The sequence below is a fragment of the Nomascus leucogenys genome, chromosome 5 (assembly GCF_006542625.1).
Source record: "Nomascus leucogenys isolate Asia chromosome 5, Asia_NLE_v1, whole genome shotgun sequence".
NCBI lineage: Eukaryota > Metazoa > Chordata > Mammalia > Primates > Hylobatidae > Nomascus > Nomascus leucogenys.
The window spans coordinates 56800013-56813339 of NC_044385.1; the positions used below are offsets into that span (position 1 = coordinate 56800013).

General features: G+C 44.5%; 1 protein-coding gene and 1 pseudogene across 1 annotated transcript; one reads left to right on the forward strand and one right to left on the reverse strand.

Moving 5' to 3' along the window:
* Positions 1 to 245: 245 nt before the first annotated feature.
* On the forward strand, positions 246 to 3007 carry LOC100591005 (annotated as a pseudogene).
* Positions 3008 to 3069: 62 nt separating this feature from the next.
* SNRPE (small nuclear ribonucleoprotein polypeptide E) lies at positions 3070 to 12929 on the reverse strand. The gene is made up of 5 exons (XM_030813184.1): positions 12801 to 12929; positions 12293 to 12319; positions 10477 to 10539; positions 9087 to 9165; positions 3070 to 4352 (listed from the first exon to the last, which is right to left on the reverse strand). Exons 1-5 carry the CDS (start codon positions 12852 to 12854, stop codon positions 4297 to 4299), a joined length of 279 nt encoding a protein of 92 aa, XP_030669044.1. The 5' UTR covers positions 12855 to 12929; the 3' UTR covers positions 3070 to 4296.
* Positions 12930 to 13327: the final 398 nt, after the last annotated feature.

A 13327-nucleotide genomic window follows, 5' to 3' on the forward strand; every position in this document is an offset into this window, starting at 1 on the left:
TCTACTCCCTCTCAAATCTCTGCCTGGTTTGGATCAGCTGCCTCCACTCTTGCCTCTACCATGTTCATCAGGGTGACCCAGAAGTCCTGCAAGGTATCCACCTCTGGTCCCTGGGTCTTCAGCAGTTGCTTCTACATGAGTAGGCCCAATGCTGCATTAGCTACTCAAGGCTCTCCCAAGTGGGTAGCAGCAGTGCTTCTGGGGTGGCCTGGGTCTGAGTGGAGGCTATAGCAGGGCCAGTGGTAATGGGGAACATCACAGCCATCATGGTGAACCAGAGCCTGCTGAGCCCCCTTAAGCTGGAGGTGAAACCGAACATGTGTACCCAGGAGAAAGAGCAGATCAAGACTCTTAACAGTAAGTTTGCCTCCATCACTGACACAATACAGCTCCTGGAGCAGCAGAACAAGATGCTGGAGAGCAAGTGTAGCCTCCAGTAGCAGCAGAAGATGGCACGGAGCAACATGGACAACATGCTTGAGAGCTACATCAACAACCTTCAGCAGCAGCTGTACATTCTGGGCCAGGAGCAGCTGAAGCTGGAGGCAGAGCTTGGCAACATGGAGGGGCTGCTGGAGGACTTCAAGAGTAAGTGTGAGGATGAGATCAGTAAGTGTACAGAGATGGACAATGAATTTGTCTTCATCAAGAAGTTTATGGACAAAGCTTACATGAACAATGTAGAGCTGGAGTCTTGCATGGAAGGGCTGACTGACGAGATCAATTTCATCAGGCAGCTGTATGAAGAGGAGATCCAGGAGCTGCAGTCCCAGATCTTGGACACATCTGTGGTCCTGTCCATGAACAACAGCCACTCCATGGACACAGACAGCATCACCACTGAGGTCAAGGACCAGTACGAGATCGCCAACTGCAGCTGGGCCAGGCCGAGAACATATACCAGATCAAGTACGAGGAACTGCAGACACTGGCTGGGAAGCATGAGGATGATGTGTTGCATGAAGACGAAAATCTCTGAAATGAACCAGAACATCAGCCGGCTCCAGGCTGAGACTGAGAGCCTCAAAGGCCAGACGACTTCCCTGGAGGCTGCCATCACGAATGCCAAGCAGCGTGCGGAGCCGCCATTAAGGACAGCAATGCGGCTGGGTGCAGTGGCTCGCCTCTGTTAACCCCAGTACTTTGGGAGGCCGAGGCAGATGGATTATTTGAGGCCAGGAGTTCGAGACCAGCCTGGGCAACATAGCAAAGTCCTCTAACAAAAATACAAAAATTAGCCAGTCTTATAACCCAGTCTCAAAAAAATAAATAAAAATTTAAAAACAATTTTTTTTTTAAAGACACCACCCCCCAAACTGGTGTACTAGGAGCTGAGGAATGTCAAGCTGGCCCTGGACACAGAGGTTGCCACCTACATGAAGCTGCTGGAGGGCAACAAGAGCAGGCTGGAGTCTGGGATGCAGAACATAAGTATATATAGAAAGACCACCAGTGGCTGCTCAGGTGCACTGAGCTTGGCCTATGGGGCCTCACAAGCCCTGGCCTCAGCTATGGCTAGGCTCAGCTTTGGGTCTGGCAGGGGCTCTAGCTCCTTCAGCTGCACCAGCTTCTCCAGGGTTCCTCCAGTGCCATGGTTGTGAAGAAAATAAAGACGTGAGATGGGAAGCTGGTGTCCAAGTCCTCTGATGTCCTGCCCAAGTAAATGGCCATGGCAGCCCCTCCCAGCCCATCCCTTCCTGTGGATGCCCCAGAGCCTGTGGAAGAGGCCACTGTGCAGGGGAGCATAGGGAACAGAATAGAACATAGCCTCACCTAAGTGAGGCTCAGTCCTAGCTCTCAGCCCATTCATGGAGGGAGTTTATTGCCTGGGGTACCCCCCTGGCCCATGACTCCAGCTATAAACAATTTGTTTTTTGTTTTTTCCAAAATAAAGCCTCAACTACCTCTGCCATTAAAAAAAAAAAAAAATTGCCAGGCTTGGTGGTGTGTGCCTGTGGTCCCAGCTACTTGAGGGGCTTAAGTGGGAGAAATGCTTGAGCCTAGGAGGTCAAGGTTATCGTGAACTATGATTGTGCCACTGCACTCCAGCCTGGGCAACAGAGCAAGACTGTCTCGACAATAAAGTTCTAACAAGCATTTCCTCACAAAAGCATGAATGAGTAGATAGTTTAGTTAAGGAAAATGCCTGTGTTATCCAGTTAACCTGAGATGCTATTAGGCTTACCCCACCATGACACTTCCCGGCCCATAATGCCTTAATCCAAATTAGAGGTACACTCTCTAATCCTGAAACTGTTGACAAGTGTGATATGACAAGAGTTGGCACCCCAAAGCACAATATCCTATGATTTTCAAACTTTTCCTTCTGCCTACCTATTACTAATTGAACAGCAGGCCCGCATCAGCACTTTTCCTTCAGAGCCTGATTCTCTATTTCTCCCACCCCCCACTTCAAGAATGCTATGAGGGTTAGGGGTGTCTATCAAGACACCTTCAGCAACCAAAAGCCGTTCCAGAAAAGCTGACATAACCCAGGGCTGCCAACAAGAGCGGCTTCCCAGCAGGATGGTTTAGTAACCTTAATGAGGCAGAGAGCAACGCCTCCCGTAAATTCTGGTTGGAAGAAACGATCTAGAGATGGTGGAAAAGTACAACTTAAAAAGCAAACACCACAGGCTCCAGTAGAGCAGGAAAGCAAGCAGGGATTTCTAAATACAGAGCTCAATTGTAAGAGTTCACTGTACCTTAATTCTCACTATCATCATTTGCTCTGTCAAAAATAGAACCTTCCATGTCTTGATCCATTCAGAATAAGCCACAGCAGGCACAGCTCTGCTTCCACAGGGCAGCCAGGTCAGAAAGGGCACACATGGAAATGGAAAAGGCAGCCAGCAGGTTTTCTTAGAGATTATACTCCTCTGGGCTTTTATCCTTCTTCCCAGCTATTCTGGTGCCAAGAAAGCTGCAGGGAGGTCTTTGCTCTGCTCTGAAAAAGCTTCAATTCAATCTTTTCACCAGCAGGGCTGAAGCAGTCTCAGGGCTGTAACTCCCTCTGCTGCCCAATGTTTTCTTTGCATGTTGTGATCAGTTTAATTTCAAACTCAAATGTTAAAAGAACTAATGCAGCCCTTTATTTCAAAATATAATCAAAAGAGCATGAGTTCAGACAAGAGGAATATAGATGGAATGCACGGTTCAAAGCTGGATACACTTCTGCATTCACCTACAAATCTCCTCTATCTCAGAAAGGATTTCTTTTATTTAGTTTCATGAAACGTCTCCTTCACAGGCATGTAGAAAAGCAGGAGCCAGACTTCTTGGTCCTTCCTCACCCATCCTTAGTAACAACATTGTCTTTAGCAGAACTTAAGGCAGGCCTTATTCATCTTTCAAGATCCAATTTAAACAGCACTTAGGAAGAGGCATTAAAACTACCTATTTACCAGTCTGTTTCACTGTATTGATTCAACACGTGTCTAGCTAACAGCAGATGCTCACTATCTAACAGAATTCTAACTAGAACCATGTGCGATACTGGGGGGAAGGGAAACCTGTCCACATAAGAATTTAATCAGCAATCACTGGGGGAAGAACCAAAATTCTTGAGAGATAAGAATAAGAGACAGGTGTGTTTCTCCAACATACCATTATTCTGCCTAACAATTTGCCTACCAGCTGTGCTTGTGGTCCTTTTCAGATTACCAATCTCAGTCTCTTTCCTGTAAACTCTTAACTGATTTTTAATGTACTTGAAAAGCACTTCATTCTTTCCCTATACCTAAATACTTCTAACATTCTGATCTTAGTGATAAAATTCACAAAGACCTCACAGTGACTCAATGAGAGTGTTGAGCAATACTGACCCCATTAAATAATGTACCCAACCTATTTAGGTTAGAAACTCTGGTATTCCAGCATCCAGAACTAGAAGTGATGAAGACATTTGTTAGTGCAATAACCCTTATTTATTTTTCTGAACCCTCCCCTTCTCCACCTCCCAATACTGGAAGCTTACCTGTCAGGCAGAATTCCTAATCTGCCTCAAAATCTACAGGTCCAAGCTCTGCGAATACCAACTGCTCAAGGCAACTGCCACCCTTCAGAAAACTAAAGTAAATACCAACAATGAATGGTGTTACTGCGTAAAAAGTCTCTACTGCTGAATAGTTAGAAGCAATGTAAATTTTTTAATACAAACAATCCCACAGTATTTATTGCCATCTTGTAATAACATAAGGGTAATCAAAACAATATGAATAAATGTTCATATTGGACAAAGGACATCTAAAAACAAACTGTATCCTTCTCAACAATTTCTCACTTCATTGATCATTTCTAGTTGGAGACACTTTGTAGCAGAGTAATATTATCTCCTTTTAGCATGATCCGACCTGCAACACAAAAACAACAAAAAGCTATTAATAGCCACACACTCAGATGTTTTACTCTCAGAATCTTGTATCCAGTTTTTGAACAATATTTTGAAAATGCTTTCTTATAAAAATATGTGAACATTTTCAAGTGTCCATATAGTGAAAGGCTTTCTGGCTCCATTAGAATACATTTATCTTTTCAACAAACTAACATAGGTAGATGGTATTTCATGACAAGTATCATTTCTATGGACTAAGTCAACTCAACAGGCCTCATACAACATTTCCCAATGCTGAGTTTATAAAAGTTTGGAAATGAGTCGTATGTCAAGTTTGGGAAATACAGCATATTATAACTCCATTCTTAAAGCTGTTAGTATATTAAAGACTCCACCCTATCTCTACTAAAAATACAAAATTAGCGGAGCCTGGTGGCGCATGCCTGTAATCTCAGCTACTTGGGAGGCTGAGGCAGGAGAATTGCTTGAATCTGGGAGGCGGAGGTTGCAGTGAGCCAAGATGGCACCACTGCACTCCAGCCTGGGCAACAAGAGCAAAACTCGTCTCCAAAAAAAAAAAAAAAAAAAAAAAAAAGACTCCACCCTACAATAAACAAACCTGTTTTACCCAAAATTTCCTAAAGTTATTTAAGACAATACTTTTCTGAGAAATTTATAAACATCTTCAGGAACACTGGTGTTCACTGGTAGAACAGTTTGAGACATGTTGATCAACTCCAACAGTAATTAAACTGTTCTACTTTCCCAGGCTTCTGCAGGTATTAATAATATTCTATTCTACAGGATAAATACTACCATGGGAATTCAACAGTTGGTAAATAATTTATAAATAATATGACCTCAGTAAGGCTAAGCTTGCCTGTCCTGGCAAGACATCTTTAAATCTAAAAAACCCAGCTGGGTATGGTAGCGCACACCTATAATCCCAACACTTTGGGAGGCCAAGGTGGGTGGAATGCCTGAGCTTAGGATTCGAGACCAGCCTGGACAACACGGTGAAACCCCATCTTCTACTAAAATACAAAAAATTAGCCAGGTGTGGTGGCATGCACCTGTAATCCCAGTTACTTGGGAGGCTGAGGCAGGAGAATCGCTTGAACCCAGAAGGTGGAGGTTGCAGTGAGCCGAGATTGTGCCATGGCACTCAAGCCTGGGAGACAGAGCGAGACTCCGTCTCCAAAAAAATAAATAAATAAATAAAAATAAATCTAAAAAACCCAGGCTTTCATAAAAATAGTCTAAGCAGGAAGCAGCCAGCTAAACACCATAATGCTTCTCAGAATCTACTTTCCACATATCTAGTACAGGTTCAAGAGAATCCTGAGAGTCTGAAAGAGAGACACCTGAAATCCACCACTGATAAAAGTATTAGTGAGCATTTAACAAATGAAGACAAAATGCCTAAATAAACCTCAAGTGAATGGGATGTTAACAGAAATGATTCAGTGTGTCTTGATGAAACCGTGAATCCTAAGACCATTAACTGGGTTAAGAAATACCATTCATTGCCAGGCTTAATGGCACACACATGTGATCCCAGCATTTGGGAGGCCGAGGCAGGCGGATTGCCTGAGCTCAGAAGTTAGAGACCTGCCTGGGCAACACAGTGAAACCCCGTCTCTACTAAAACACAAAAAATCAGCCAGGCGTGGTGGTGCACGCCTGTAGTCCCAGCTATTCGGGAGTCTGAGGCAGGAGAATTGCTTGAACCCAGGAGGCAGAGGTTTCAGTGAGCCAAAATCGCGTCATTACACTCCAGCCTGGGCGACAGAGTGAGACTCTGTCTCCAAAAACAGAAGAAAGAAATACCATTCATTGTTCAAATATTTTTTAGTTTCTATTATGTGCCAGGTATTGAGTTAGGTACTGAGCACACTAGGGATCAAAAAAGGCATGACTCATGCACTTATGGTGAAGCATCTGATAACAGGAGAGACATTAATAAAATAATCTCAATAATAAAGGTTTTACTACAAACTCAGGGAGCACATAATCCCGCCTTCCCCCATCTCCAGCATAACCAAATTAAACTCTGAACTTTTTACAGCAGGGCTTCCTAACCCCTGGGCCACAGACCAGTACCAGTCCTGGTCCCTGTTAGAAACTGGGTCACACAGCAAGAGGTGAGCAGCGGGCGAGGTGGCGGAGCTTCATCTGTATTTACAGCCACTCCCCATCACTAGTATTCCCACCTGGTCTCTGCCTCCTGTCAGATCAGTGGAGGCCTTAGATTCTCATAGGAGCGCGAAACCTATTGTGAACTGGGCATAGAGGGATCTAGGATGCGCACTCCTTATGAGAACCTAATGCCTGATGATCTGTCACTGTCTCCCATCACCCCCAGATGGGACTGTCTAGTTGTGGGAAAACAGGCTCAGGGCTCCCATTGATTCTACATGATGGTGAGTTGTATAATTATTTCATTATATATTACAATGTAATAATAATAAAGTGCATTATAAATGTAATGTGCTTGAATCATCTGAAAACCATCCCCCACACCCCAGTCCACAGAAAAATTGTCTTCCACAAAGCTGGTCCCTGGTGCCAAAATGGTTGGGGACTGCTGTCTTTTTTTTTGAGACGGAGTCTCGCTGTGTCGCCCAGGCTGGAGCGCAGTGGCGCGATCTCAGCTCACTGCAAGCTCCGCATCCCAGGTTCGTGCCATTCTCCTGCCCCAGCCTCCTGAGTAGCTGGGACTACATGTGCCCACCACCACGCCCAGCTAATTTTTTTTATTTTTTTTAGTAGAGACAGTGTTTCACCATGTTAGCCAGGATGGTCTCGAATTCCTGACCTCGTAATCCACCTGCCTCGGCCTCCCAAAGTGCTGGGATTATAGGCGTGAGCTACTGCGCCCGGCCTAGGGGACCACTGTCTTAAAAGAAGTGATATTTGGTCTGAGCTCTACAGACACAAGGAATATCATATACAAAGATTAATGACTGGGCAAATCTGCAGATTCAAAGAACTGAAATAAGACAAGTGTTGCTAAAGCTCAGAAAGTGAAGCACAGTGATACGAGATGAGTAGACGGAGGTAAGACTAGATCATGAAGATCATTAGATTTGCAGAATCATTAGATTTTTTTTAATCCTAACAGCAACAGGAAGTCATTGCAGTATTTCAAGCAAAGGGATGACATGTTCAGACTGGTGTTTTTAAAAGATGACTGAGGCTTGGAAAGCAAACTGGAGGTAGATGCAGAGAAATCAATTAGTAAGCTGACCTGGAAACTGGTGCCATTCAATAAGGCAGGAAATAATACAATAGCTCTAAACAGTGTGAGTTGGAATTGAGTTTGCTTTCTGATATGCTGACTTTAAGAAGCCTTTGAAACATTCAAGTAAAAATGGTGAACAGGCCCAGACAAACAAATTTGGGAGTCAGTATATATAGATGGTAATTGAAGCTGTACTCCAGTGCCTAGGCAGACAATACTGAATGACCGGAGGGCCTAGAACCAAGCCTGGAGCAGCTCATTTAGTGACTGGGTCCCAAAGAATGAATATACAAGTTTGAAAACTAGCCAGAAGTGAAAAATAAAAACCCAAGTATAATATCGTAGAGCCAAGGTGTGATACTGCAAAATATTTATTTGGTCTTCAATCCCATACAACTCCTAAAATCCTTAGAATCTCTAAGGTGTTGCCTTTTTGTATGCTAATGATTGACTGAGGGCCAGCAGCCCCTACGTTTCAGCACGGGAGCTGCTCACTGAAAGGACCAAGGCATTAGTGATGTTGGACTTTCAGCCCCACCCTCCAACCCGGGGAGGAGGAGAGGAGCTGAAGGTTAAGCTGATCACCAATGGCCAATTTAATCAGTCATGCCTACATAATGAAGCTTATATAAAAACTGAAAACAATGGGGTTCTGAGAGCTCAACATGTGGAGGTTCCCAGAGAGTGGTGAGCTTGCAGAGGGCACAAAAGCTTTGCATCCCTTCCTATATGCCTTGCCCTATGCATCTCTTCATCTGTATTTTTTGTAATATTCTTTATAATAAACCAGTAAATTTAAGTGTTTCCCCGAGTTCTGTGAGCTGCTCTAGCAAATTAATCAAACCAACGAAGGGGTCATGGGACCCAGTTTATAGCCAGTCAGTAGGAAGCACAGGTAAAACAATCTCGAGCTGACAATTAGCATCTGGTGGAGGGTTGAGGGGCACGGAAGGCAATCTCGGGGATTGAGCCCTCATCCTCCAGGAACTGACGCTATCTCCAGGTAGATAGTGTTAGAACTGAACTGAACTTGATGACTCTGAGCTGATGTCCACTGCCGAACTGATTGCTTGCTTGGTGTGTGGGGAAATATGCCCACACATCTGGTCACGGAAGTCCTCTGTGTTAATTATTGTCAACTGAGGAAACAGAAAAATCTACTTGGGTTTTTCCCCCCCATTCAGACAAGGGAACAAAGCGCTTCAAGGAGGGAGTGGCCAACAGTGCCAAATGCTGTTGAGAGTTTAATAAAATGAGGATTAGTACTAACCATCAGATTTAATACCACTAGTCTTTGGTTCCCTTGGTGAGAGCTCTCCGGGTAGAGAAGCCAAAATGGAGTGTGGTGAGGAGTGAGTAGTAGAGGATGATTTCAAAAGTGTACTACTACTCTGAATAATAACTTCTCAAATGCAAAATAAATTCAAACATGAACTGAGTTGCAGGTCACTGAATTCTGCAAGTGAATAAAACATTTCTAGAATTCTGTAAGACCACTTCTATCCTTACCCAGTTGTTTTCTTGATTTTGTTTTAGAATGAATCTCTTCTGCATCATCTAATACAAGGTTCATATACTCATCAAAACCCTAGAAAAATAAACAAACTGTTATCTTCAAAGAAAATCACATCCAAACCATTTTAAATGAGTATACCTATGCAGATAAAAACTCCAAATAACTTCAAAGATTCACTCATCTCAAGCCCCACCCCACCTTCCACCCAAAGTTTTTTTTTTTTTTTTGATAAAGGATCTCACTTTGTCTTCCAGGCTAGAGTGCAGTGGTGTGACCTCGGCTCACTGCAGCTGGACCTCCTGGGTTCAAGCAATTCTTCTGCCTCAGCCCCCCCGCAAGTAGCTGGGACTACAGGGTGCACCACCATGCCTAGCTACTTTTTGTATTTTTGGTAGAAACAGGGTTTCATCATGTTGCCCAGGCTGGTCTCGAACTCTGGAGCTTAAGTGATTCATCATGCTCAGCCTAAGTGCTAGGATTACAGGCGTGAGCCACCTTGCCCAGCAAAATATTTAAAAATTAGCTGGACATGGTGGTGTATGCCTACAGTCCCAGCTACTAGAGGTTGAGGTGGAAGAATCACTTGAGCCAAGGAGTTCAAGATTGCAGTGAGCTATGAGAGCACCTGGGTGACAGAGCCGGACCCCAACTTAAAAAAAAAAAAAAAAAATACTTAGGGTAGCCTGCTATCCCAGAAGCCTTATTTAACTAACCCCACTGAGTTCTATTCAGGTATCACCTAACCCACAACAAATACCCCCACCCTCCCTAATTTCATTTATTTTGTCCCTTCTCTCCATACTAACATTGTTGCTCAATATGTTTTTTTCGAATAATTTTTAAAATTAATTTTTAGCCAGGTGTTGTGGCTCATTCCTGTAATCCCAAGACTTTGAGAGGCTAAGGTGGGAGAATCACTTGAGCCTAGGAGTTTGAGACCAGCCTGGGCAACACAGTGAGACCTCATCTCTATAAAAAATAAAAATTTAGCAGGCAGTGATGGTGCACGCTTCTGATCCTAGCTACTTGGGAGGCTGAGGCAGGAGGACTACTTGAGCCCAGGAGGTTGAGGCTGCAACGAGCCATGATTGTGCCACTGCACTCCAGCCTAAGCAACAGAACAAGGCCCTTCCTCAAAAATAAAATACAAATTTTCTTCTCAACATAGACAGAGAAAAGAAAATGAATTAAAAGTTAATTTTCCCTATTAAAAACTACCCAATCCTTATCTATCAACAATGAAAAAAGGCTAAACAGTGGCCCCTGAAAAACTTTCCTCAAGTTGGATCTTTGACTTTTTATGCACTGTTCTGGCTAGCCACTTTCTGTGAAGTCTTTTTCTATGACCAAACTGCTATGAGATAAAATCGCCTGGATACTCACAATGATACAGCCTTCTATCCGCATATTCACCTGCTCATAGAGCCACACCTGAATCCGCGATCTCTGAAATAATCATAAAAGTTGAAACGTTAAAAAAAAAAAAAGAAAAATAGGGCCGGGCGCGGTGGCTCACACCTGTAATCCCAGCACTTTGGGAGGCTGAGGCAGGTGGATCACAAGGTCAAGAGATAGAGACCATCCTCACTAACACGGTGAAACCCCATCTCTACTAAAAATACAAAAAAAATTAGCTGGGCGTGGTGGCGCACGCCTGTAGTCCCAGCTATTCCGGACGCTGAAGCAGGAGAATCGCTTGAACCCGGGAGGCAGAGGTTGCAGTGAGCTGAGATCGCGCCACTGCACTCCAGCCTGGGCAGTGAGACTCCGTCTCAAAAAAAAAAAAGAAAGGAAAAGAAAAGGTGCCTCGATTCACACCTGTAATTCCCGCACTTTGGGATGCCAAAGCAGAATAATTTGCTTTGTGGCCAGGTGTTCAATATAAGCCTGCGCAACATTAAGCAAGATCTCCCCGCCCACCCACCCCCCGCCACCTCCCCCCAAAATTGAAGTATAAAAAACCTAACCATTTTGGTCAAACGACAAGAGAAATATGGCTCCTAAAAAAACTGTGATGAATGTAAGTCAAAAGTTTTAACTAATTAGCCCATATCTAAGAATTATTCACAAATAATAACCTCAAAGAGAATTTTCATTTAATAAGTTCTATATTGGAACTGTATAAGCTAATAATTTTCTTGTGATTTTGGGACTCAATATTTCTTACTGCTTCTGGTCTCAATCTATTTAGAGTGAAAGTTTTTGACAGCATAGAACAAAGCAGTAATTTCTAATGACCAAGGGCTTATCTCCTGCAGCAAAATCCAGTTCCAAAACAAAGCTTTCTCATGTCACATACCTAACAACCAGGACAGGAGCCCTCAATTCAGGTGGTTAAAAATTATTATCACGGCCGGGCGCGGTGGCTCACGCTTGTAATCCCAGCACTTTGGGAGGCCGAGGCGGGCGGATCACGAGGTCAGGAGATCGAGACCACGGTGAAACCCCATCTCTACTAAAAATACAAAAAAAATTAGCCAGGCGTGGTGGCGGGCGCCTGTAGTCCCAGCTACTCGGAGAGGCTGAGGCAGGAGAATGGCGTGAACCCAGGAGGCGGAGCTTGCAGTGAGCCGAGATCGCGCCACTGCACTCCAGCCTGGGCCACAGAGCGAGGCTCCGTCTCAAAAAAAAAAAAAAAAAAAAAAATTATTATCACCTGAAATTAATGTTTTTCAGTTGTGTTGTCACACTATAAAAGTTGCTAAAATTTCCCCCGAAGGAAAGCAGCTGCCGCTAAATTCCTCTGAAGCTACCCCTTCTCTCTTCCTTTTTTCGTCTTTAAGTTTTCCCACAGGTATTAAACACACCACCTCTTGACATGGTTTAAGTTGGTTGGGTTTTTCTTCCAATGTTTCATCCTAAACGGGAGAGGTTCCAATGTTCTAGCCATAATCGCTACTAACAAAACTACTGATGCCCAAATACCATGGTCAAGTCTGCTAAATATACTTTTTGGAATTAAAAAGTATTTTTGATCTTGCAAAGTAATGATACAATTCTTTGCATGTTGGGAAGTGGCATGGATACACACCACTTCACATTAGTGCTTTCGCAGTACTCCTTCCCCTCAATTACCCTCCAATCTCCAGTTACATCTAATTCTAATTCTAGAACACAGCGATCGCTCAGGTTAACACAAAAAACTAAATCAGTTCACCCCTTATTTAAAAAGTAGTTACAAAACAAGAAACTTACGTACATTTTGTAAGTATCTGAAGATGAGGTTCTGCACCACAGTGGCTAAGGAAAAAATACAAAAGCAGCATACTCTGCTTCCTGAAACAACTGGACGACCCTGTTCCCGTCTCACCTTTGTTTACTAAACGCGGGGTCTGGTGCTTACGCAAACAAGTGCCCAGGCTGGGCATTCATTACGGGTCTTCTAAAGACTAAAGAACATCCCTCCACTTTCATTCCCCTGGAGTTTCCCAAAACTGTTAACTCCCGTTTTCACTCCGCCCCTAAAGTTCTCTTCCCTCCTTTCGCCGCCTCCATTCCTGCATTCCCCACTGCAGGGGTCCACCCAAGACCACCTCCCTACCATCACGGTTCTTCAACTACCCGCGCTTTCTTCCAGTCTTGGTAGCCCCGGAGGCTCATGGGATGTGGATCCGTACTACGCTATCCCAGGCCTGCTCTCAGCCTGCGCCTTCGCACCCCGTATTCTGGCCCCGAACCTCCTAGTCCTGACATCCTGCGTAGGATACGATGGGCTGCACCATAACCTTCTGCACTTTTTGGCCCTGGCCGCGGTACGCCATGGTGGAATTTCACAAAGAGCACACTCGCACGCTGCCTGTGAGAGCAACTTCCGGAATAAAGAACCGGAAGCGGAAGTGTGTGAAGGTCACGCGGCGACATGGGCGGCTCCTGGGAAATGCCCCTCTAGCCACGAAGTCACGTTTCTCCGCTGCATGGCCTCCGAGGGAGGCCAAACTGTGGCGTCTGTGCTGTGGAAGGTGGGCCGGTCCTACAGCGCCACCTGGAGGGAGGCGGGAGGAGGTGCCTTCGGTTGTATGGTTGTATGGTGGCCGTGGCCGGAGGAGTGCCGTCCTGTCTCCAATTTCTTTCCTTTTTCTTTTTTTTCTTTTTTCTTTTCTTTTCTTTTCTTCTCTTTTTTCTTTTTTCTTTTCTTTTTCTTTTTTTTTTTTGAGGCGAAGTCTCGCTCTGTCGCCCAGGCTGGAGTGCAGTGGCGCGATTTCAGCTCACTGCAACCTCCGCCTCCCGGGTTCAA